The sequence below is a fragment of the Arachis ipaensis genome, chromosome B3 (assembly GCF_059453495.1).
Source record: "Arachis ipaensis isolate K30076 ecotype BB chromosome B3, ASM5945349v1, whole genome shotgun sequence".
NCBI lineage: Eukaryota > Viridiplantae > Streptophyta > Magnoliopsida > Fabales > Fabaceae > Arachis > Arachis ipaensis.
Genome location: NC_142438.1, coordinates 22,843,401 through 22,870,419, shown reverse-complemented (window position 1 = coordinate 22,870,419; position 27,019 = coordinate 22,843,401). Strand labels below are relative to the sequence as shown.

Below are 27,019 nucleotides of genomic sequence, written 5' to 3'. Positions count from 1 at the left end.
TCAGCAATTTTATTTGCAACCGGAAAAATATAAAATAAATAGTATTCTAATAAATCAAAGTGCAGAGACCACTAACATGAAAATAATAGCAGTGTTCTGGTTCTATATTTTTTTATTTATTAAATTCTAAAATAAGTAAAATAGAAGAAAGCGTTGAACATGTAGAAAACAATCTCCCTTATGCTATCAAACCCAATATCGATTAAAAAAACAAAAGGAAGAAGAAACATTAATGTCCAAGCAAGAAATATCGACAACTATGTACAAGAAACGGATTTAAATCTATGAAAAAATGAACAGGGAACCATTAATGTGGAAGGAATAAGAAACTATGTGATAAAATACAATATTCATGCATTAGAGAGGACTTACCGGTAGTCGCACTTCTCTTGTGCCACCGTCTGAACTGCCATTTCTACCTCCATTATTAGATGCGTGCTCCATATGAACCCTAAGAGGTTTCAGATTTTCTGTTGTTTTGTTATTTAAATTAGTCATTAATATAATTTTAATTGGCCCAATAAAGAAATAGGGATATAATGGTAAATGATTAATACTGAGTTATTCTTGTAATAAATAAGAGATATAGTACTGATGTTGCAATAATAGACTAAGGATGTTTTTGCAAAAAAAAAAAAAAACAATTGTGTTAGACAAACATTATGATGGACCAACGTAAATGCCACCTAGCAGAAGCATTGATTAAACGCCTAGTTAATAATTAGACCATTACTTATGAGAACTAAACTGTCCATTTTAACATGGAGGCATGCTGTTTTGTATGCTGCAGCACCTATATGCTCAAGACCAACAAGTTACCTAAAATCCTCCCTTTTACAACTGGCTTGCGGTCAGGAGCCAAATATTTCTCATTGTAAGATATTTGGATGTACGGTTTATTTTCCAATTACTCCACCACAACGCACAAAGATGGGACTCCAAAGAAGATTGGGGATATATGTTTGTTATGAATCTCCGTCAATTATAAAATATCTTGAACCCATGACGGGTGATTTATTTAAGGCAAGATTTTTTGATTGCCACCTTGATGAAACAAAATTTTCAAATTAGGGAGAGAAAATAAGCAGTTGGAAAAGAAAATTATTTGGAATACATTGTCGTTATTATATTTAGATCATCGCACTAGACAATGTGAAATAGAAGTACAAAGGTTAATTCATATGCAAAATATTGCAAACCAATTGCCAGATGCATTTATTGATCTAAAGAGAGTAAAAAAATCTCACATTCTAGCTGCAAATGCACCAATAAAAAGAAATATTTTGGAAGGTCAAATTGTTAGTGCAAATGAAAGCAATCAACGCCTAAAGCGTGGAAGACCAATCGGTTCTAAGGATAAAAATGCTCGAAAAAGAAGAGAGATAATCAATCATGATGGTCACAATATGGAGGAAAATACTCAAAGGGGATCTGAAGACATAAATATTGATGAAATATCTGAAGAGGTTCAGGTACCTAAAAATGAAGAGATCTCGATAAGTTATGTCACTACCGAAAAAATATGGGACCAAAAGAATACTGTTGTCGACAACATTTTTGCTTATAATATTGTTGTAGAAATAGCAAAGCAAAATAAGGATCATGAACCAAAATCTGTCAAAGAATGCAGACAAAGAGATGATTGGTCAAAATAGAAAGATGCAATTCACACTGAATTAACTTCACTTAGAAAACGTGAAGTTTTTAGTCCTATAGTCAAATCCCCTGAAGGTATAGAGCCAGTGAGATACAAGTGAATTTTTGTACACAAACAAAATGAGAAAATGAAATAAAAAGATACAAAGCTCGACTAGTAGCACAAGGGTTCTCACAAAAACCTGGTATTGACTGTGTGGAAACATATTTTTCTCTGGTGGATTTAATAACATTAAGATATCTGATTAGTCTAGCTGTGAATTTAAAGCTTGACATGCGCCTAATGAATGTTGTTACAGCCTATTTATACGGCTTAATTGATAAAGAAATTTATATGAAAGTCCCAGAAGGACTCAAAGTGCCTGAAGTATACAATAATTCTCTGGAGATTTGTTTAGTAAAACTTGAAAAATCTTTGTATGGATTAAAACAATCTGGGCTTATGTGGTATAAACGTCTCAGTGAATACTTATTGAAAAATGGATACAAAAATGACCGTATATGTCCATGTGTATTCTTAAAAAAATCTAAATCCAAATTTTTTATTATTGCAGTATATGTTGATGATTTAAACATCATTGGATCACCTAAAGAGATTCCAAAACTGTAGATTATTTAAAAAGAGAATTTGAAATGGAAGATGTTGGTAAGACAAAATTTTGTCTTGGTTTACAAATTGAACACTTGAAGGACGATATATTCATCAATTAGTCAACTTATACTGAAAAACTTTTGAAAAAATTTTACATGGACAAGGCACACCCATTGAGGACTCCAATAGTGGTAAGATCACTAGATGTGTATAAAGATCCATTTTGACCATGTGAAAATAATGAGGAGCCTCTTGGTCCTGAAGTACCCTATCTTAGTGCTATTGGTGCGCTAATGTATCTCGTTAACAATATAAAATCAGATATAGCTTTTTCAGTAAACTTGTTATCGAGATTTAGCTCCTGTTCAACTAGAAGACATTGGAATGGTGTCAAACATATATTAAGATATCTTCAAGGATCTGTTGATAAGGGTTTATTTTACTCCAACGAATCAACGTTTTAATTTGTTGGATATGCAGATGCAGGTTTTCTTTCTGATCCATATAAAGGCAGATGACAAACAGGTTCTCTATTTACATGTGGTGGCACAGTTATATCTTGGTGCTCAACAAAACAAATTATAGTTGCAACATCCTCAAATAATGTAGAAATATTAGCAATTCATGAAGCAACTCGAGAATGTGTTTGGCTTAGGTCAGTCACCCAACATGTTCAAGATATATGTAACTTACCTGTGAAGAAAATGCCAACAGTCATACACGAAAATAACTTTGCTTGTATACATCAACTAAAAGAAGGATACATCAAAGGAGATAGAATAAAGCACATTTCACCAAAGCTCTTCTACTCTCATAATCTTCAACAAAGTGATGATATATAGACGTTCAACGAATCCATTCCAATGATAATTTAGCAGATATGTTCACTAAAGCACTACCTACTTCAACATTTGAGAAACTAGTATAAAAGATAAGAATGCGCCAACTAAGAGATATCAAGTGATGTAATTATGAGGGGGAGTAATACGGGTTGTACTCCTTTCTTTAACCATGGTTTTTATCCTACTTTAGATTTTTTTCTGGTAAGATTTTTAACAAGGTAGCTACCTAACGTATTATAGGACAGTGTACTCTTTCTCCTTCACTATATTTTTTTAGTAAGATTTTTTAATAAGGCACTAGTCTACTATTACTATTAGGGACATCCAAAGGGAGTGTTATAAATATATTTATTGTGGATGCGTTGGTCCCTTGGCTAAGAATTGGGCTCTTGGCTATAAATAGTCCTTCTCATATTCTCTAATGTACACAATCAATAATAGAATTAACTATCATTCTCTTTATTCTCTCCTCTTTTCTTTAAATCTTAATCCTTATTTTCATAACAAGTTCTTGTCATTTTAAAAATTTTCAAATGAATCAAAGTAGAAAAACTAAAAAAAATGTTTGGTAGTTAACTTTATATATTAATTATGTACTTCTATTATAATTAATTACCATCAACATTAAACTAATAAAAATAATATTAAAACAGGAAAAACATAAGGATGATGATGAAAGCAACAGACCTCATTGATACTATTTTGTGTGTTGTGCATAAATGATGATGATATAGAATATATATAGAGAAAGAGAGGGTAAAACATATACATAAAGATTGCTCTTCATCGCTCAAATTTGGTTAGAAATAAGAGACTAAATTAGAGAAATGATTTGTGTATTATTGAGTATGAGTATATTCAAGTTGTATAGAATAATACAATATAATATAGAAGGGTATATATAAGTACTAAGAGAATCGAATATATATATATATATATATATAAGGTCCCTTTTCTGTACAATATTCAACCAAATTGACCAGGTTTTTATGATGCAACATTTCCAACAACATAACTTCGATTCTCTTAGTACTTATATATACCCTTTTATATTATATTGTATTATTCTATACAACTTGAATATACTCATACTCAATAATACACAAATCCTTTCTCTAGTTTAGTTAGAGCCATGATATCCTCCTTGAAGAGGATAGGTTATTTTTCTCCCGGTAAAATCACCGTATTTTTCACACTTTTTCTCTATGCCATTTTTGTTTGTCTTTTGTCACTCTTATGATACTTTTTCACCTCACCGATTAACATATTATCTTCGTCTTGTGTCTTTCGGAATCTAATGAATCAAGCACCACTGTCATCCGTTACTTACTTATTCTTATGGAGAAACTATATATTTTTCGTCACCTTCCGATAGTTTGTCATATCTTTGCACTTTATTACTTTTCTGCAGTTTTTTGGAAGTTTGCCATATTTTAAGCAATTTTTTTGGTAATTGGCCACTCTCGCAGCAGTTTCATCTGCGCTTTCTTCCAGCAATTCCGTTTGCGTTTTCTTCAGACAGCGACAGTTTCATCTGCGCTTTCTTCCGGCAATTCTGTCTGCGTTTCCTTCAGACAGCGACAATTTCATCTACGCTTCCTTCCGGCAGTTTCATCTGCACCCGTTCTATCAGTTTATGCATCTTTTTATTTCATTGTTTTTTCAAACTCAAGTTATCACTTGAGTTTGAGAGGGGATGTTAAAATATAATTAAGATCAATTAAGATCAATTAGATCAATTAGTATTATTTAGCATATCTGAATATTTATTATAGAATATTACGTCTTTATTATTTCGATTCTCTTTGTACCTATATATACCCTTTTATATTATATTGTATTATTTTATACAACTTGAATATACTCAATAATAAACAAATCTTTCCTCCAGTTTAGAAACAAGAGACTAAATTGGAGAAAGAATTTGTGTATTATTGAGTGCATTCAAGTTGTCTAGAATGATACAATATAGAAGGGTATTTATAGGTGCTAAGAGAATCGAAATAATAAAGACGTAATATCCTATAATAAATATTATGATATAGTAAATAATGCTAATTGATCCTAATTATATTCTAACATCCCCCTCAAACTCAAGTGACAACTTGAGTTTGAAACTTATTGAAAACAATGAATAGAACGAGTGCAGACGGAACTGCCGAAAGGAAGCGCAGATGGAACTGCCGCTTGTTTGAAGGAAGCGCAAATGGAACTGCCACAAAGAAATGCAGACGAAACTATTTCAAGGAAACACAGACGGAACTGCTACGAGAGGACGCAGACGGAACTGCCACGAGAGGATGCAGACGAAACTGCCACGAGAGAACACAGATGGAACTGCTAAAAGAGAGCGAAAACAATATGATTTCTTCATGAGAATAGGTAAGCAGCGGATGACAATAGTGTTTGATCATTCGACTTGGAAAAACATAAGACAGAGAGAACAGGCTAGTCGGTGAGGTGAAAAAGTATCAATTAAGTGACAAAAGGTAAGGAAAAATGACATAGAAAAAAAGTGCAAAAACAATGGTGATTTCACCGCAAGGAAAATAACCTATCCTCTTCAAGGAGGATTGCATGGCACGGAAGAAAAGTATGAAAAATACGGTAATTTTAACCGAAGAAAAACAACCTATCCTCCTCAAGGAAAATACCATGGCTATTGCCACACTTTTTTCAGCTTTTCGCCACGCTTTAAAAGCGTGGCAGTAGAGCTGTTTTCTTGTAGTGCATGTTAGAAACAAGAGACTAAACTCGAGAAAGAATTTATGTATTATAGAGTGTATTCAAATTGTTTAGAATAATACAATATAGAATGATATTTATAGGTGTTAAGAGAATCGAAATAATAAAGACATAATATTCTATAATAAATATTCTGATATGCTAAATAATGCTAATTGATCCTAATTATATTACATATATATTTGTTTTTGTGTTATATTTTCAGTTTTGGTGTTTGGAATTGGATATATGATTTAAATATTTAATGATTGATGGTTGGGATAAAAAAAAGTTTGGTGTTTAACTTTATGTATTTCTACTATAATTAATTATTATTAATATTAAACTAATAAAAAAAATCTAGATAAAAATTACAATATTTATTTTAATTTTTTACTCTCAATCAAACTTTTTTTTTTAATTTATATTTGAAATTCAACTATCTTTTAAAATTGTCACTTTTTATTATTTCAGTTAATTAGAAAATACATATTAAACTGACGTTTTTCATCATATAAGTCACATATTTAAATATATATTTTATCTTAATTTGTTATTATTATATATGTCATATATACTATTAATCCATATTTGAATTTTAATGATGAGTACATAACTGCAAAATTCTATTTATAGTTTTATGAATTTTAAATATAAATATTAAATCGAATAAAAATTCTATCGAAAAGTTACAAGAAAAATTTTTGCATTTTATTATTAGCTATGTATATTAGTACTTAGAAGCATAACTTAAAAAGTAAAAAGGGATAAATGAAATGCAGTTTTGGGTTAACTAGTGAAATAAGAGTTAAATTTATTTTTAAAGCGGTTTGTTTTGAGTTAAGATGAAGAATTTTTTTTTTTTTGGTTGTCTACAGTATCTCCTAATCCGACAGGTTAAGGACTAATCCGTCGTGGATCTGAGTTCCATTTAAGGGTCTGCCGCTGGTCAATGGGTTGCTGCATGCATAAGGCGGGATTCGAATTCCGATACTTGTTTAAACGGACGAGTGAACTAACCACTCGACCAACTCAAGTTGGTTTGAAGAATTTAATTTTGACGCACTGTAATTTTACACGTGCATTTAATTACATAATACTACATCAGCAAAAATAATTATTTTTTGCATTGATTGCGTGTAAAAATAAGAGTTAAATGTACTTTTAACGCGGTTTGTTTTGAGTTAAGATGAAGAATTTAATTTGGATGCACTGTAGTTTTACATGTGCATTTAATTACATAACCTCACATCAACAAAAACAACTATTTTTCGTATTAATTGCGTATATGGTCATTCAAAAGAATAAATATGATTGCACAACTATAAAATTTTTATACCTTCAGTGCATCAAAATTAAACTCTAATATGAATGGGTTCATATTTGTTATCGGAAAAAGTTTGGTAACCAAAATTTTTCAGCCATAATTAGCCAAAATTTTCCATAATTCACTTCATTTATATCATTTAATATTAGTTTTATTTTTTATCTCACTCTCTTATCATTCTACTTATCACCGTTCTTATCAAATCTACTTATTAATGATATTAATTATAAAATCATATCCCTTTTTATTAGGCATTATTGTAATCAATACTTAATATTCCTTTTTATAATTTGATTTTTATATATAAAAATACAATAAAGATTAATAATAATTATATTTAAGAACGGTAATTATAATATCAATTACATTAAATAATTGCAATTGATTCTTTGTTCGTTATGGTATTTATCATTAATTATTGGAGATATGAAACATAAAACCTATCCTAATATATACTTTATGTTAATTCAATCATATTCATTCAAAAATCACAAGAATAACACCATTGCAAGCACAATAGTGTATAAGCCAAGAAATTTTACAAGAAATTGTTTTTAACTAGTTTTGATGAGGTATGGTAATAAACCGATTTTTTTTGTTTTTATGTGTATTTATAATTATATTGTACTACTATGTTCATACACATAACATTCATACGTTTATATACATAACATCCACAATTACATACAACTAACATCTAAAAATTAAATTCATGTTTATTAGATATTACAACCATACACGTATCATTTTTTAGTTATTGCATAAGTAACTATTAAGTTAACACAGATATTTTTAAATTTTATCATAATTAAATTTAAAAAAATGTCAAATTCTTAAATTAATTTATTCAATTGATAAATTTACTCATAACATCCATAAATTTATCCACATAACATCTATAATTTCATATTAATAACATCCATAATTTATACTCATAATATTCATAATTTCATACTATGATGTCTATAATTAATAAATTTTTATAATTAATATTATCAAATTTTAAACTATACGTCTTATTGTATTCTTCAAATTATCTCATATGTGCACTAGTAGGTCGTTATTTTAATTATTTTAATATTTTTTTAATATTTATATGTATGCTTATTTATTGATTTTAATATGACGAGTTAATAATTATTTTTAAAAAATTATTTTTAAACTTTTTGTTTATATTTTATATTTTATTTTTTATTTTTAATAGTCTATATGTAAAATATAAGTTGTATAGTAAAAGTTGTTAAAATTTTTTAATTATTTAATTTTCATAATTTTTGCAGAGAATTATTGTATTTAATGGATAATAATGTGATTGAGAGATGTTAGAGATTTGATTTGAGAGAAAATGAAATTGATTTTGGAAAGAACATTAATGACTCTAAATATGCAGCAAAATGATAGGTGATAGAGAGAATAAGTGATAAGGAAGTGTATGTCATTTGCTTATCAAGAGAATGAAAATTTTTACATGATATTTCTATATTGTAATTATTTTTTGGCTACCTAACATTACCCTTTGTTATCTGCACTAATAAATATTTTCAATTTTCTTTTAAATTGATGCCCGTTAACATAGAGTATTTTACTCTCAAAATAATGAAGGATATCGAAGAATTTACCTTGTAATTAATTAACAGTATGATAACTCTGATATATATTTAAAAACCTTTTTTTTTTAAATATTGGATTAATCGCTATACATTCAAAATATAAACTTACTGAAAAAAGTTTCTAGAATGAGAAAGGTTGTAAAAATAAAATAATGTTTTAATTAGTTTTTAAATTTATAACATTTATGATTTATCATTGGAACTGATTTATAGAGCGGTGGTCGGTCGAGCTTTGTTTGGTGTGTAAGACAGAGCCTTCATCTGGCTTTGGATATATATATTTTTTTAACTGTGTGATTAAAGCTACTTTTAGAATTTTTCTTATAAGTTACAAGTGTCGTAAAATTTCAGGATCATTTGAAAATCACCTCTTTGTATGCTGTTGAAAAAGTAGGCCAAGACCACACGATTCAGACTTGAAATAAAAGATTTGGTGAGCACATCGATTTTAATAAATTATGACTAACATGTTTGCCAATTTATCTCATTAGATTAAACACTTGTTAATAATAGAGTTTTTATTGTGATAAAAATTAAGATTGGAAAAATTTACAAGGAACTAAGAATTTGACAACAAAAACAACTACAGAACATACAGAAAAGTGTGTGTCATTCAAGAAATCTTGAACAAATTACAATACTTATACAAAGTTGATGTAGTCATCATCATCTCATGTTGGAGGCAGGACTTGAAACTACAGTTCCATTGAATACCTTCCTCCTCTCCTTTCTATGGAGTACCCGCAAATTTGGTGACTTAGGTTTTGTTGTGTCTTTGGTAGACCTAATATGCAACAGCGAGTGTTAGTTATATTTTATTATAAGAAAATATTTTTCAATAAATAACCGACACAGTTCAGGGATATACTTTTGGGGACAAAATGGATGATCAAATTTAGGAATAGGTCTAGCATGAGGAACCATTGTCCTTCTCAACTGTTTCAGAGCCTTCTCTTCCTCTATCTGGGTTGTTCACAAATTTATCACAAATTTATCACTATCAAAATGTTAACAACACCAAGATAATTATGACAATGTACCAAAGTTCACAAAATATTTATACCATTCTTGCTGCTTCACTTTCTTCTCTGTATCGTTTGTACATCATTTCTTTCTCCTTAATCTGCCAAAAAAAGAAGCTATATTAGTACCAATAACAACATACAACAAAAAAAATTCAGGCAATTATTATTTTCAAGTGAGATTTTTTACCCTTTCATCAAATTGTGCTCGATCCACAGCACGATGTTCCACGTGTAAATTAAACTGTTGAACTTGTGTAAGGGGTTTCCGAACCTTTTCTGGAACTGGGATTGGGTCCCTGCTTGCAATAATATCCACAAAGACTATTAAACATTGTATGTCTTCATACACGTCAGGAAGAATAAAACTCTGAATTGTTACTCACTCATTTAAGATTGGCTGTGCCTTGAATGTTCTCATCTCGGCCTCTTCTTTCTCCGTTCTTAGTCTTTCTTCCATTTCCTTCTGCATTTCTTCCTCATGTCTCACTAGGCTCTCCAGTTGGAATGGTTCTGGTTTTGTGCATTGCTTGGGTTCTGGTTTTGGCGGAATCTGCAAAGACACCAACAATTTTATATATACACTATCAATTAGTAAACATTAATGGGGCGCCGAAATTGACAAACTTCTTACCACAGGGTAGTCAGTGGTATAAGGATATGGATTAGCCTTGGGAACCCTCGCTCTTTCCTCCTCCCACTGTTTTGTTAGAAGTTCTACCAACAATCTCTTTTCTTTTTCAGTGCCTCTTTCCTAAAACATGATTAAGAATGTTGGTACTAGCAAAACTAGACTATTCACACCATGCTATATTAATCTTCCATGAAAGGTGAAGTAATGAACCTCGGTCCGGAGATGAAATGGATTTGGAGTTGTGTTTCTTGGAAGAGGATTATGGCTCCGTGCAGATTCAGATGACTTCAAAGACAGCTGCAAACCACAAAGCAAATGAATCTCTTAACTGATAATAAATATCTAGGAGCAAAATTTTACAATTTAACTCTAATACCTTGTCAAACAAATCTGCCACAGCAGCAGGTGGTGGGATCCTCTCATTTGTTGCGAAGTTAAATTCTTGAGGCTCGGTAACATTCTTCTTTGCATTGCAGAATATGCCAATGTCCCCTTTACTTTCAAAAATCTGACAAGAAACCATTTTGGTTACATAAAATTCCTGAAGGATAGAACAAGATTCTTACATAGGTAACATCAAAGTTGGACCATTACCTTCTTATTTAGCGGCCTTGCCTTGAATTTGGGGGCTTTCTCAAGCTCCTCTTGCTCTAATTCCATGGAGCTCTTCACCTTGGGTGGGCGGGCCCTCAGTGATGTTTGAAGTACAGGTGTTTTAGGTTCTGTAAGATGATGAGGCTTCCATGAATTATCCTGTGTCAAAGAAGGAAAAGACATGACCTAATGAATCGAAGTGAATAAATAAGCCAACATATCCAAAATGGATAATATAATTCCTGTTGCTCTAAATTACCTTCTGAGATAGCTCTGTTGAAGCGACTGATGCTGAATCTACATTCTGATGGGCCCTGGCCATTGTTTCCAAATGAAACTCCTAAAGAAAATAATAAATAAATAATTGTTAGTACTAATACATCACATTAAGCATTTCTGATAAACATATTTTGATGTGGTTTACCTTAAACTCTGGAGGATGGGGTGTACTTCTTGGTATTGGAGGCAAACTTGAAGTCTGCAAAATCTATAATGGATAAAAAAAAAAGTAAATAAATAAATTTTATCAATCTAGGCATAAAAGATAACATTCACGTACAGTCCCAAAGAGAAGAATGAAAATGTACCTTCTTATTCAGTGGACGAGCCTTAAACTTTGGCATTTTAGCCATCAATTCTTCCTCAAGTTCAGCACTACTCTTCACCCTAGTTGGGCGAACCCTTTGAGTTGTCTCAAATTCAGGTTCTTTTGGTCTGGTCAATGTTAGTTTCGGTTTCGTCTGGTCATGGAAGCAACATTTTCCCGACTAATTAGTCAAAGATGTATTTTAACATGCACCATATGATAAAAAAAGGAGAGAAAAGAACAGATCCATATCTTACATTAGAAAGAGCACTGGGCAATGACAGGTCTCTGGTACTGGACTGAAATCTTTTAAGTATTTCTGCTGTTGATATAAATGGTACAGGTGCTGTTTTTGGTGTTTCACGAACATAAACCTATCATATACAGACATAGATAGTTCAATATAAAATGATTCAGCAGTAAAATATAAAATTATAACAAAATGGATCTTTTATTAATATATGAAATTAATGACCATCACAAACCTTTCTGTCTTCTTTGTTAGTCTTGCTAGTACTTGAAGAGATGTTGGCATTGCTAGTGGTTAATAAACCCAATTTAGACTTATGAGGCAAATTCTGATGTTTGACATTCAGAATCTGGAAAGTTTTGAAGAAGAAAGAAAAAAGGATACAGTCAAGATAAGACATAAAAAAAAAATTAAACGGGAAAATGTGGAAGAAAAACGGCAAAATTTACCTGTCTACTCTTTCCTCCTTCCAATTTTTGCCTTTTAATAGCTTGATTCTCTTGGGCCAAATGGGGAGTCCCAGTAGTGCTGGTTTTCATGGATGATGACTGTAACTGTGGTTTTTTACTGGTGCCTATCATTCTAGCCGTCTCTTGCTTCTTGGAGGTGGTGGTTGTCAATCTTTTCTGCAATGTTGGTTTGGGAGTGCAAGCATCTTTTCCTACTTCAGCAGACCCATCTCCAGGTGATGAAATCCCTTTGCAAACATCTTCACTTCTTTCCGTATCAGCAGGAACCTGATATTCATTGATCATAATTGTTATATGAGAACTTAAGTCAATAATCAGGGAACAAATTTTCCAAAAGGCATGCTCAGATTGCAGTAATAATTACCACATGAGAAGTAGTTGTGTTGTTTTCTTCTTTGACTTCACTGCAAGGTGCATCATCTTCCTTTATTTCAGTAGTCATGCTCTGTGGCTGTTTAATTGTTTCCTGAAAAGTCTCCTCAACATTTTCGGATGTCTAGTAAAACAATATATGATCAGTGATGATAATTCAATCAAATTTTAAGCACAACATTATATCATCAATGTAGAAGTAAGAGTACCGTGTCTATTTTGTCAGCTTCACTAAAATCACACAAGGTATCTACCGTGATAGATCTACCAACCTTGATTTTTGGCATGAATGCTGCAACAATTTGAAGAACCAAGTAAAGATCAATCACGTAAAGATTTCATATAATAAACACCAATTAGAAAACAAACTAAACAATAGTTTGAACTTTTTATCCTGATAGCCATCCATTTAACCTTTCTGTAGAGAGAACAATATGTAACGTTTAAAGAGGATAACCCCCCGCAACCTAAAAGGTATTGGTGCAAAAAGAATTGAAATTCCTATTAGGCGAATTATCCAATATTTACTTGAAGAATTTGCAGAATAGCAGCCACAGGAGAAACCACTGATAAGATATCAGCAAGGATTCTCACTACGATGCAAGACAAACGAGACAATTTGACACAAAAAAGCGAATTATCCGGATCACTAGTATCAATCATAAAGGAAAGCTAACTTCTCTTTTTCATTTCAACAAATCCCTCCATCCAAAAGAAAGCAATCAATCAGTGACTACCACAATTTCTTGGCAGAATGACCAAAATAAAATCTTGCTATATTTCCAGAAAGAACCTACGCAATAAACCCTAAAATTCACGTTGAAACTATCAAATAAGAGATCCGAGCCCATTGAAAACACACAATTCTTCAACATAACATTCACGCAAACAAGCCCTGCTTCGATCCTATGTGTATTACCTTAAACCCTAAAATCCCAAATTTTCACCCAACGACAAATTAGAGGAACGAAACTTACGTGAAGGTGCGTAGGAGAGTGCAGTATCGAACCATAGCTGAGCCCTGCGCTCGTCCTCCTCGGTTTCCCCATTGATGAAATCAAAGAACCTCGGCGCCGAGAACTCGTAGGTCTCATCGATCATGATCATCGTGGAGCCGCCGCCACCACTGATGTTACTACTTCCAGTTTTCTCCGACGCCGCCGCTGCCATGTCCAATTATTTGAGTACAACCTCGAATTGAGGTGAAAGAGGGTTTTTCTTTCCTCCAAGTTTATGTCTCTGGTTGAGTTCGATTGGTGCTGAGTTTGATATAATTTTTAAAGTAGATATTATGAGATGAAAACAGAGAGATCGTGTGTTTGCTTTGCTGCTTGCTACTGAAGAAGGAGGGAGAGGGAGTGTGTAAGTGTAATGTTGCAAGAATGTAACGGTCAGTTTTCTCTAACGGTCGAAATACCAGAGAAGAAACTTTTTAAAAATAAAGTTATTAATAATAATAATTTGTGCCATTTGTGGTGGTTTAAAATCATCATAAATTATAAAAATAAATCCCACAAAATCAATCTGTTACTAATAAACGAATTTCGTATAATCCTAAAATAATTTTGTTAGAAGTCGAAATATTCTTTTTTTAAAGACAAAAATTGTCTCATTGTTTAAAAAAAAATAGATAGAAATCAAATTGAATATTTAAAATATTTATATATTTGACTCATGTTATTATTATGTATTTATTTATTGGTGTCAAAACTTTTACTAATTTTATAAGAGTTAATATTCAAAATCGTCCCGGAAAGATATTCCGATCTCCATTTTGGTCCTCGAAAGATAAAGTTAATCAAAATCGTCCCCGAAAGATACACGACTTGGTCACGTTAGTCCTTCCGTCAGTTGGATGATGACGTGTCACGTTAAGTGCCACGTGGCGCATGATGACGTGGTGGGTGATGCTACGTGTCACGAGATGATTGGTTGACATGTCAGGTCAGTGACACGTGGCATGTCACGTGTCACTTTCCATGTAAAAAAGTTATTTTTAATCAAAATAGTTCTTGAAAGTTCAGAGGTAAGTCATTTTCATCCCTAAAATTTTAAAAAATAATCAAATTAGTCCTTATATAATTTTTTTTAATTTTTTCTTGATAATATTAAATTTGAAATATTTTTTGGAGTAATTTACACATATAAAATAAATGAACAAAATCTTTACGCAAATACAATATTGGCAATTTCCAGACGCAAATGCAACAAACGCAACTATATATAATCCGCTACACCCTGTAGCGGAACTCAATTGCACGTAATCCGCTACAAGCTATCGCGGATTACGTTGAGAGTTGCGTTACTCATAAACCGCTACACCCTGTAGCGGTTTATGATCATATGGTGCAAGACTCATAATCCGCTACACCCTCTAGCGGATTATGAAGAGTGTAGAAAACCGGGTTGGCTTATGTTTAAAAAAATTATACTTTCTAAAACCGGGTTTGTTTTGCATAGAATAAAGGGCATTTTAAGCCATTTTCTATGCAAAACAATTTAAAAAAATGACTTAAAAAATGTTATGAGTACTATAAAAGTTTGTAACATCTTAGTAATTTAGGTAAATACTGGTTATAACTATATTTTTCTTAATTTTTAAATTATTATTGGCTATGTAGAGTATTTCTTTAATATCCTAAGTCATTAGAACATTACAAATTTTTATAGTACTTCTAACATCTTTTAAGCCATTTTTTATTATTTTGTATAGAATAAAATATTTTTTTATAGTATAATTTAAATAAATTTTTTTCTCAAAAGATAAATTTTATTGGTGCAATAAAATAATAGGCTCATTTTGGACTTACAGCAAAAGAAAAATGGGAATTCCCCAACTAAGCAAACGTGCTAGATATTAACTCCTGATAAAGACATGGAACGTTACTAAAAGGCGTGAAAAGGGTAAAGTGAAAAAGAAAGAATTTTTGGAGGAGGAGCGTCGTTCATCAATGGAGGTGAGTCACTGCTTCCAGAGTTTCGGACCTTGTATTAAAAAAATATTCATGAGCTATTAAAAATGGGCAAAAGAGTATGTATGAAATTCGAATTGATAGCTCATTAATATTTTAAAGAAGTCTCATAATTAAATATTTTGTTAGTTTTTTTTAATGCATGAAATAAAATATATATTTTTTAATTTTTAAATTATTAATTTTTTTAATCAATTATTAATTTTTTAATAAAATATATAGTTATAACCAATATTTACCTAAATTACTAAGATGTTACAAACTTTTATAGTACTCCTAATATTTTTTAAGTCATTTTTTTAAATTGTTTTACATAGAAAATGACTTAAAATTGCTTAAAATGCCCTTTAATCTATGCAAAACAAACCCGGTTTTAGAAAGTGTAATTTTTTTAAACATAAGCCAACCCGGTTTTTCACACTCTTCATAATCCGCTAGAGGGTGTAGCGGATTATGAGTCTCGCACCATATGAGCATAAACCGCTATAGGGTGTAGCGGTTTACGAGTAACGCAGCCCTCAACGTAATCCGCGATAGCCTGTAGCGGATTACGTGCAATTGAGTTCCGCTATAAGGTGTAGCGGATTATATACAGTTGCGTTTGTTGCATTTGCGTCTGGAAATTGCCAATGTTGTATTTGTGTAAAGGTTTTGTTCATTTATTTTATTTGCGTAAATTGTCCTATTTTTTGATACTACTAATTTTAATAGAAATGTAATTGACAAACAAAAAATTAGTAATGGTATCTTTTCTTCTTTCTCCTTTAAATCTTCTCAAAATCTCTCTTATTCTTTTCTATTCTAAAATCTTTTTCTTACATTATCACATTTTGCTAGAATATATATATACTCAAAATTGAAATGTATGTATTGTTAACTTAAACAAAGTTATATACTCAAAATCAAAATTTATGTATGTATTGTTAACCTAAACAAAGTTATATGCTCAAAATCAAAATTTATGTATTAAAATAAAAATTATATAATCTACCTCAAACATATGAAACACACAAAAATTATATAATCTTTCACAATTATAAATTGAAACTAATTAAATTTAGAAATTTCTAAGAAAAATTGAATTTCTTTTCAAATTCATTATTTAGAAAAAGTAAAATGACACTCCTTCGACCCTTGAATAACATCACTTATAAATTTAGATGTGATAATCACGTAATTAGTTTAATAATTTCGTTTGTGCTATTTTATATTTGTTTCTTGTAAATATTTAAAAAAAAAAAGAAAATATTTGGATTTCTTAATAGATCTATTTGACTCAAACCAAAATAATTTGACAACTAAGATATTAACGCTGGTAACGAATATATATTATGACCAGATTAATATTTTCTTTAGTACTTCCATATAGTTAAAAATATTTAATATTTTGTGTGTTTCATATGATTGAAATAGATTATATAATTTTTCTTTTAATACATAAATTTTGATTTTGAGCATATAACTTTGTTTAGGTTAATAAATATATACATTTCAATTTTGAGTATATATATATATATATTCTAGCAAAATGTGATAATGTAAGAAAAAGATTTTAGAATAGAAAAGAATAAGAGAGATTTTGAGAAGATTTAAAGGAGAGAGAAGAAAAGATACCATTACTAATTTTTTTGTTTGTCAATTACATTTCTATTAAAATTAGTAGTATCAAAAAATATTTCAAATTTAATATTATCAAGAAAAAATTAAAAAAAATTATATAAGGACTAATTTGATTATTTTTTAAAATTTTAGGGATGAAAATGACTTATGTCTGAACTTTCAAAAACTATTTTGATTAAAATTAACTTTTTTACATGTTAAGTGACACGTGACAGGCCACGTGTCACTGACCTGACACGTGACGTGCCATGTGTCACTGATCTGACACGTCAACCAATCATCTCGTGACACGTGGCATCACCCACCACGTCATCATGTGCCACGTGGCACTTAACGTGACACGTCATCGTCCAACTGACGGAAGGACTAACGTGACCAAGTCGTGTATCTTTTGGGGACGATTTTGATTAACTTTATCTTTCAAGGACTAAAATAAAAATCAGAGTATCTTTTAGGAACGATTTTGAGTATTAACTCAATTTTATAATGACCCCGACGTTATAATAATGATAAACTGATAATGTAACACTTCAATCCCTCAAATACAACCACAAACCGAGACTTCTCTACCCCATGAAAACACGATCAACTCCTTGGACAGTGGGCGATAGTAAAATCACATCGGCAGAGTTTTGACCGGAAAATAAACGTTTTTTTTTTTTTTGTCAAGTGGATTGGACAACCCCCAATCCTAGACATTACACCTATGCATACATACACACACAACACACTCACACATACTACATGAATACACTACTATTAACATGGGTTCTATATTCCTCACTGAAGATTCCAACCCGGGTGCAGCTCCCAGCGAGGCAGATGATGCTGCCATTGATCCAAGGCCTCGACTGCGAAAAAATAAACATTTGAATTAACTACGATTTTAATTTCTATGGTTTAATCTAAAAATCAAATTCATCCCTAAGATTCTTTTATTTAAATTCGTTCTTTAGATTCAATTTAATTTTAAAATTGTCATTTCTTTATTTAATTTTTGAACAAAAATTACCTTACACTCTCTCGCTCATCTTTTCACTCTCTCACATATGCACACACCTCCAGGGAAAAAGATAAAATAGGGGGAGAGAAGCATGGAAAGAAAAGAGAAAATAAATAGGGAGGGTGCAGCATCAGTGTCCACTATCATTGGCGCCGTGAAGGAGAGCAATGAGAGAGAAAGGGAAGACTGAACCCAACATGGAACGAGAAGTTCGTGTACAGGGTCGAGATCTACACCGACACATGGCTTCGCAATGTTCTCGTCGGCACCGTCGGCGTCCTCGTCAGCAACCTCATCCGCCCTCCTCTCGCTTCGGGAACCACAAGCCAAACCTCCAATTCGTCGTGCTTCAGATCCGAAGGCCCTCTAGTCGCCCTCAGGCGATCCTATGCTCCTCGATAGCACAAAGAGGAACATGCCGATGTATTTCGAACTCAGCAATTACTCGTCAGTTATTGGAATTTGAAGGACCCTAATTAACAAGATGATAAAACACCAAAACGACGACGCTGGGAGCTAGGATAGCGGTATCAATGATCCAAAACTCTTGACGCTGCAGAGATGTCAGAGTGAGAAGAACAATTCAACAATAGGAAGGATATTAATTTGTTGAATTGAGTCTTCTCTTTGTTGTCGTGTTAATTTACTTGATTAATTTGTTTGAGTTTCAAAAGGACAATAGTTATATGTGGCTATTGTTGTTAGAGTTAGAGGAGATATGAAAAATATGAAGGGTGATGGAGGAAGTGGGGAGAGAAGAAGAAAACTTTTGAGAAGTAGAAGACTATGATGAGAAGAGAGAGAAATGAATATAAGGGTATTTTTATCTGAGGATGATTTTAAATCTAAATTCAACGTTAGGAACAATTTCAGATGAAAAAAAAAAAAATCATAGGGACGATTTTGATTTTTGACCAAAATTATAGGGATCAAAATCGTACTTAACCCTAAACGTTTTATTGTTATTGTTAAGTCCTCCTTTTCTTTAAACCTTGGTGTTATTTGACGAGATAAATATTGACAGTCGATAACTCGAAGACGATTTTGTAATTAGAGGAGATCGAGAAAAGATTTGATGAAAGAAAAAGTGGAAAAGAATTCAAGTTTAACACTATTGTTTATATATCATCGATTTGTAAATGATTTGATGTGGTCTCAATAGTATAGTATTTGAAGGAGATTCGATTCTTAATCGTTTAGACTAACTGATAGGCTAATTTTCAAAGATGGTGAATGTGGCATAGAAAACCGTTATCAGGTGTGTATTTAGTGAAAGGGTCGTTCTACGGTATAGATTCAAGTTCATACAGATTTATAGATTTTCTGTGTAAATGAACATAAGATTGACACATCGCTCTTTTTTTTTTGCAGGGCTTGTCTCATGGTTGACGTTAAGTGTTGCTGAGCTGTTAGCTATGGGCATTCGTGTGCAAACACTAGTGCTGAATCTGTTGAGGTGGGCTTTGGGCATCAACAAAAACTGGGTATCCAAAGAAGAAATTTTTTTTTTACTCTGTGAATGGGAAAGAAAAAAAAGGAGAAGCGATGTTGGCCTGCATCCATGGAGGGTGATCAATTGAGGAAGATGTGATCCCCAGAAACGAAGACCTAGGTTTCTATGAGAGGGATAAAGCCGCTGAATGGTTGATGTGGCGGAAGGTCAATACTGGAAACCCTCTACAATTGAAGTTGCGGTGTCGTGTCTTATCCCGCGTTGGTTGCGTATTACCGTCAACCGCTCCGTCGGAGGCCGGACTGGAAGCTGCTGCTGTTCTAGTTGGGGCCTCATCGTAGGTATGAATTTCATTGTTTTTGCTCTGTTGCATTATGTTGTATCCAAAATGGTGTATTGCTTCTTGCTCTATGTGGTTCGAGCATTGGTTGTGTTGAATTGATTAGAATCCATAAATTTGTTGATAAATTCCCTTTCGATGTTTTTGGTTTTCGAACTCGCCTAGGATCATCAGTAGCTGGTTTATCCGTCTCTGTCTTTGTGAACTTTACTTTCCTCGTCACAGCGCTTTCAACCAGACTTCGTTGCCCACTTTTCGTGAACATTTAACTTCTTTCGGACTTTCTTCCTTTTGAATTTCTATCAATGGAATTCCCAGTTGTATCGGTTAACCGTAGTACTGAATGCTGGTAGTAATAGACTTATGGGATCATTTATACTTGCTTAGTCTGACTCAGATTTGTTTTCTCTTTTTCTCTTTTTATGTGTAACGCTGTAGTGTTCCTGCCATGCCATGGATAGCCATTGTATAGAATACACGAAGTCATTCATGTACCCGATCGATAGCCATTGTGTATTCATCACCGCTATTGCCTTATACTACATTTCAACAAAGGAGAGTTACCTGTAAGCACATATTAAACAGGAGCAGGTCCTCATCAGTTATTTTTCACTTTTGTCAGTTTTATTGGTTTCTTCAACTAAATCATTCGTATATTTACCTTGTTTAGTAATAGTTCTTCTTAAACATTCCCTTCTAACTGATCCTGTTGATGCAGAGAAAGAGGAGCCCGAGCATTGGAAGAGAGGTTGGTTGCTGCGCGCATTGCTGGAGAGTCACAAAAGAGAGATGCTGTAGAAAATGTATAATTCATCAGCTTTGGTAAATTGGGATCGGTTCAGTCAATATGAAACTATTACAAGTGACCTTTTCGGAGGGGGTACATTAGTTACAACATTTTTGTGTAGTTATGTAACATTTTTATGTGCATTTTCCGTTGGACAGTGATATTTGTGAATCATAAAAATTTTTCTTTCTTCTGATAAATATAATTGACTCACATATGTACTTAACCAACATATAGAATAAAAAGATTCGTTGTATTTGTTATACCCATATCAATAGTAACTTTCTCATGCATCCAAGTTTTTGCTCTCCTTGGTTGTTTTGTTACCGATAACCTGGCATATTAGGTATTCTGTTTTTTGAAAAATAAATTAATCGTGTACCATGTTACATGGTTTTTGGAAAATATTTCATCCCACTGATTCGTGAAAAATTATAATGTTTAAAAGAAAATTTACATCTATATTTTAATTAAGATAACCACGCAATCCAGTTCTGAGAAAGTAGAGTTGCTTGGAATAAAATGGTCTCTTAAGTTTTAACACAGCTTCATAATTAAGATTAGACCCCAAAACTTGTATAAGTAAGTACAGTCCTTACCGAAAAGATTGCAATGCTAAGTCTCAGAGTCAGGACATAATGCAATAGAATTTCATCTGTGTTTCTACCTAAATAATGTAACTAAAGAATGTAAATGTTGCTTTAGTGGACAAAGAATCGCATATTCTATACCAGAGTTAAGATTGTATATTGTAGAACATAATTCATAAAAAAGAGGAAGAAAACATTTATTAGGATATACTCAAATCTCAAACCTTATGATAGTTTACTGAAAGGCAATTCATGTTTAAAAAAATTGCACAAACAAGAAGCACACTGGCTCCATTTTGTAACTCCAAAATGAATGGATAAACGGAAATGAGTAACCTATATTTGGTTGAAGAGAGTTAACAAATTGATAAGCATAACATAAGGTTGCTTAATCCCCGGCTTTTTTGTATTCTGGCTTCAGTTCATAAGTGCCTTGATTAGTTCCTTTGTTATTGGAGACACACAGATCTTTAAGTATATCTTTCAGAAATTGCTGCAGAAAAAAGTGTGTTAGATCCAACACATCAGTTATATAAGGCACTACTGAAATTATATATCTTGCTTAAAATAAATAAATAAATGCCAGATGGAGAGATAATGGTGAAGTTTTTTCATATCCATGTGTAATCGTGAGATATCTACTAATTGAACAGAGTAAGATTCATAACAACAGCAATAACACCAGAGTCTTTGCTCACTAGTCACTAGATAGGCAACAGCACAGAATAAGATCTCAACAATTAATGGTACAATACTAGTCTCTCAGAATTTCTCAGCATGATATATACAATTTCTTTGAACTAATGAAATCTACCTGGCACATTTAAGTCCTCCAATTGCATACGTATTAGGCATCTAGTGTACATGCATAACCACTAGAAGCAACAAATTCCTATGGTAGGAGTTTATGACTCTATGTTTCTGACGATTGCTCCATAAGATTATCATAAAGTAATATCCAATAGACTAAAGCTGGATATTAAGAAAAAGATATTAGTCAAAGCACATACTTCAGGTTGGTCGGTTTCTTGTATGAGATTTCTTAAACTCCAACACACGCGGCCCAACGCCGCCTGATAGGCCTCCCACAATGAAGACGCCACCCAAAGGTGCTTGTTCCCGTCGCTGCTTCCACTCAACCATCACAGGTTCTTTCCGCCGATTGATCTTCCCCTCCGATGCCAAGACCTGATGCCGTTCAAAGCGACTCCATAACTGCAGTGTTTGGTCACACCCATGAGCAACCTGGAAGACGTATTTGGCCCTACAGCTTCAACGAGTCCACCCACCATGACCAAAAACAAAACACAAACAGCATCGGCCCAGCCCAGGTGCGTCAATCCAATTGGCGATCTCTCAAATTGGCCCTTTCATTGAACCCTAAACAAAAAAAAATTAGGCCATTATTCAATGATTCCATTAGCCGGCTTCCCCCTCCAACTAGCATACCAGACAAGTCTGCAAAGCTCTACCAAACCTGTTTCCTCAACCCAACGGCTTACCACTTGTCAACATATCCTTCGATCTGTATAAATAAATCTGTACGTACCGTATAACTAGCCTTAGTGAAAACGGTTATTTTTGAGTTCATTGTCAGATCAACATATGACAGTGCATGTTTAGTAGAAGATACCGATAAATAAAGTAGTGAGCGATGAACAAGTGGTCGGAAATACACTTTCACAAATTCTCACATCTTATTAACTTTGTGAGACTTTATCTTGAGTTATTTTTTTATAGGTTTTCTTCTATCTTGCTTTTATTTTCTTTACAAATCCTATATTTTACAATTACGCAGTTTACTTTAGTTTAAAAGTTGATTTCTTTCTTTTTCACATGTTATTGATTTCATTATTTTATATTTATAGCACTTTGATTTTTTGTAACACAATTTTAAGTAAAGACAATTCTTTTTCTTTGTATCATTTATCAGTTATTAATTCTGCGAATTTCTTTCTTTATTGCTGATATAGTAAAAGATTTTAATGTAAGCAAAACTAATATCTGCAAAGAGTTTGCTTTCAGATATTAAATTTTGAACTACTTGAATTGATTGAATGCAATTAATCCTTATTTCTACTTGTTGAAAATCTGTAAAACACTTGCTGAATGTGAGATGATGATGAAATGTCCTGTTGTTCTTGAGATTCTTGGATTTAGATGGAAAGAGAGTGAAAGGAATTTTGCACCTTGAGGATGAAGAAGGATCAACATTGTGCACTTGCAATATGGCAAACATAAATGAAATATCCTCACTTTTTCAATCTTTGGTATCAAACACTTAATTTAACGTTGCCTTTTTTATTATCCACAAACCACAAACACAAGGGAAACAGTTACATTATTCAGTATTCACACAACAACAAATATGCAATCTCACCATCCAAATGAAAAGGCAAATTAATTTCGCAATTGTTGACGAAGCAGACCAAATGCTTTAACCAGAGAGATATTTGGTCAGAACTCCGCCGATTTATTTTCGTCATTAACCACCGCCAAAGGAGGATGGTCGTGTTCCGATGGGGGTAGAAGATGCCTCCGCCAGTTTGGAGTACGATGGGTTTTGAGTTATGCCAAGTTATATATGTGTGGAGTTATTATTATTATATTATTGAAAGTTCTCTGATCAGTGGCGGAACTTGAAACAAAATTTTGGGGGCCAAATAAAAAATAATTGTCAAAATATTTTTTTATATAGACCTCATTTAAGATAAACTCGTCTAACCTCATCTCTCTGGTTTGGGTGATACTGTCAAATTTAAAGCCCTTTTTCAAGATCTCGTTCTAAAAAGTTAAAGTTAAAGTCATCAGATATAACTTTTTGAACTTTTGAAGGTTATATCTCACTTTCTTCGTAATTCATTAAAGTAGAAGAACTATCTACATGTGTTGATATTGTAAAAGTTATATGTTCTCCTTCTTAAATATTAGCCTTCCTCTTAAAAAATGTATCAATTCTTTGATTTTTCATTATTATTTTATATAAAAATTTGAATATATATCCTCTAAAATATATAAAGAAGAAGTTAGAAGGACAAATATTAACATTTATAATATTTATTGAATTTTTTTTATCAATTTATACAAATACAATAATATTAATACTTATTGAATATTCTATTATTTTTTATCATATAAAAAATTAAATTAAATAAATAGTAAAATATAAAATAATATTAAATTAAATAAATAAAAGATATCTAATTTTTTATATTTGAACCTAAAGATAGAGAGAATGTTGTTTATTTAATTTATTAGATACTTTAAGTTATAGTAAAATATTTAAATTAATTGAACTATTTTTTATCTTTTAAAAAAATACTACTAAATTTTTTATAAAAAATTTGGGGGGACCATAGCCACCCCTTGTCTGAACTAAGCTCCACCACTGTCTCTGATGTCAATAAGTAAAAAGATAATAAAGATATGGGGCAAATGCATAAATAATTGGCCAATGCTACGGTGATGAAGAAATTATTCTTCTTCAGCTGCTCAATTGTTCCCCATATAGAGACATTGGCTGTTCGGATTTCGGAAGCAGATGTTAGTTGGACAAAATAAAAAAGTTTTTGGTGAACATTATTCTTAATTATTGAAAGAAGTATAGGAAACGTTTCAAGTACTCCAGGGTGTTTTTCTAAAGATCAGTATGCCAAGTACGGTTATGTTGCAAGTTTTATTTTGTCTTAGAGTGATGCAGGAAATGACCAGTTTGTCCTTGGAAAGTGAATGAAAAGGACAATAAGGGGCAGCTGCTATGCGAGACGGAGAGAGAGAAAAATTTTAAATTCATCTATTTTATCACCACATTTTTTTTAAAAGAAAAAAAAATCTATTTCATCATCAAATCTACTATGAATAGAAAAGGAAAAATAATTTTTTTCTTTAGTTTTTCTTTGAAAAATAAAATTTGCGAATTTTAGTTAAATTGAAATAAAAAAAGTTGAGAACCTTATTTTTTATCAGACTTATTGAATATTAAATTTAAGTATTCATATATATAACTATATTTTCTATAAAAAAATGAATATGAACATTTTTATTTTAATAATATCATTTAAAAAAATACAAATATACAATATAAAAAATTATATGTGAAATGACATTATCAAAAATAGAAGAACCATTATTATTTATTTTTTTATGCATTATTTAGATAAAAATATTATTGTATATACTAAAAATTAGCTATTAAATTAACCATTGTATATTTATGTATATTCATATATAGGTTCATATATATATTTTCTCACTGAATGAATAATTAGTTATAAGAGGAAATAACCAAAAAAAAAGACTCTATTATTAAAAATGATGACTAAGTAAATAGAAAAGAGATTTTAAAAGAGTTCTACCAACAAAAATTTATTGTTTGCTTATAAAAAAAATAAATTAAAAAAAATCCAACTTCTATATTAATATATTAATATTTTTACAAAAATACCAAGATTAACGTAGAAGTCCCGAAATGATTTTATATATGAAATATCAAGTAGTGTAATTTAAATATCATATTTTTTTCCTTTAAATGCTAAGATTGATGAACATAGTTAAAATAATTAAATTCTATAAGTTTTTGTGTATTAAAATATCTAAATTAAGAATAATATTTTATTGAAATTATCATAAAAAAAATTCTATTAGAAAAATAGCAAATTATTTCTAATAAAATAAAATCTTTTTTGTTTTTAAAATTATAAATAATTTAATTCCTCAATAATATATTTTTTTTTTAAATGAGAATTAATTTATACTTTATAAAATTTTACAACAGATTATTTTTTAAAATAAAAATCTTAATTTTTAAATTTGTATTATAAAAAGGTAATTTATATTATCTATATTATTTATTAATTTTACTGTACATACTAACAAATTAAGAAAGAAATGAGTATTTCAAAAACACAAACTACAAAATTATAAAACAACAAAAAAAATCACTTTTATTTTTGCATGTTATGTAAGTAAAATCATATAGTAAAAGATATTCTAATCATAAATTTTAATAAAAAATATTTCCGTTTGTATTTAAATAAAATAAAAAATAAAAACTAATACAAATTAAAATCTATTTTTTTAATCAAATTTATTTATAAAATTATGTTTTTTTATAAATTTATAACTTTAAATTACACATTTTGATTTTAAAATAATTTATCTAATAATATATAATTTTTTAAGGTGGCACGGGAATTTAAACTTAAGAGTTTAGAATAACAAATAATTATAATAAAATAAAGTAAAAATACTAACTAAATTTATGCAATTATGATTTTGAAAATAATTAAAGCATAACATTAGTTAAATTACTATTTAATTTGTAAAATAAATATAGTATAACAAATATTTAGATATTATTATATATTAGTTCAAACTGTAAAAATTTTAACTTTAAATTTATATGTCATATGTAGGATTATATGTTAGGTGTATCTATTTAAAATAAAAAATTTTGGTAATGATTCCATGGATGATGATAAATTAAATGATGATTTATAATAAAACTTAAAAAATCATTATGAATTTGTTTTAAATTGATAAACTTATAAAAAGTATCATTTTTAATGAATTTGAA

General features: G+C 31.0%; 1 protein-coding gene across 1 annotated transcript; it reads right to left on the bottom strand.

Moving 5' to 3' along the window:
• Positions 1-9,180: 9,180 nt before the first annotated feature.
• TPX2 (targeting protein for XKLP2) lies at positions 9,181-14,018 on the bottom strand. Its single transcript, XM_088509118.1, has 18 exons — positions 13,657-14,018; positions 12,889-12,971; positions 12,672-12,803; positions 12,287-12,574; positions 12,073-12,186; positions 11,845-11,961; positions 11,589-11,741; positions 11,426-11,488; positions 11,261-11,341; positions 11,002-11,160; positions 10,784-10,915; positions 10,618-10,704; positions 10,408-10,527; positions 10,160-10,326; positions 9,964-10,072; positions 9,815-9,874; positions 9,620-9,714; positions 9,181-9,535 (listed from the first exon to the last, which is right to left on the bottom strand). Exons 1-18 carry the CDS (start codon positions 13,847-13,849, stop codon positions 9,418-9,420), a joined length of 2,271 nt encoding a protein of 756 aa, XP_088365244.1. The 5' UTR covers positions 13,850-14,018; the 3' UTR covers positions 9,181-9,417.
• Positions 14,019-27,019: the final 13,001 nt, after the last annotated feature.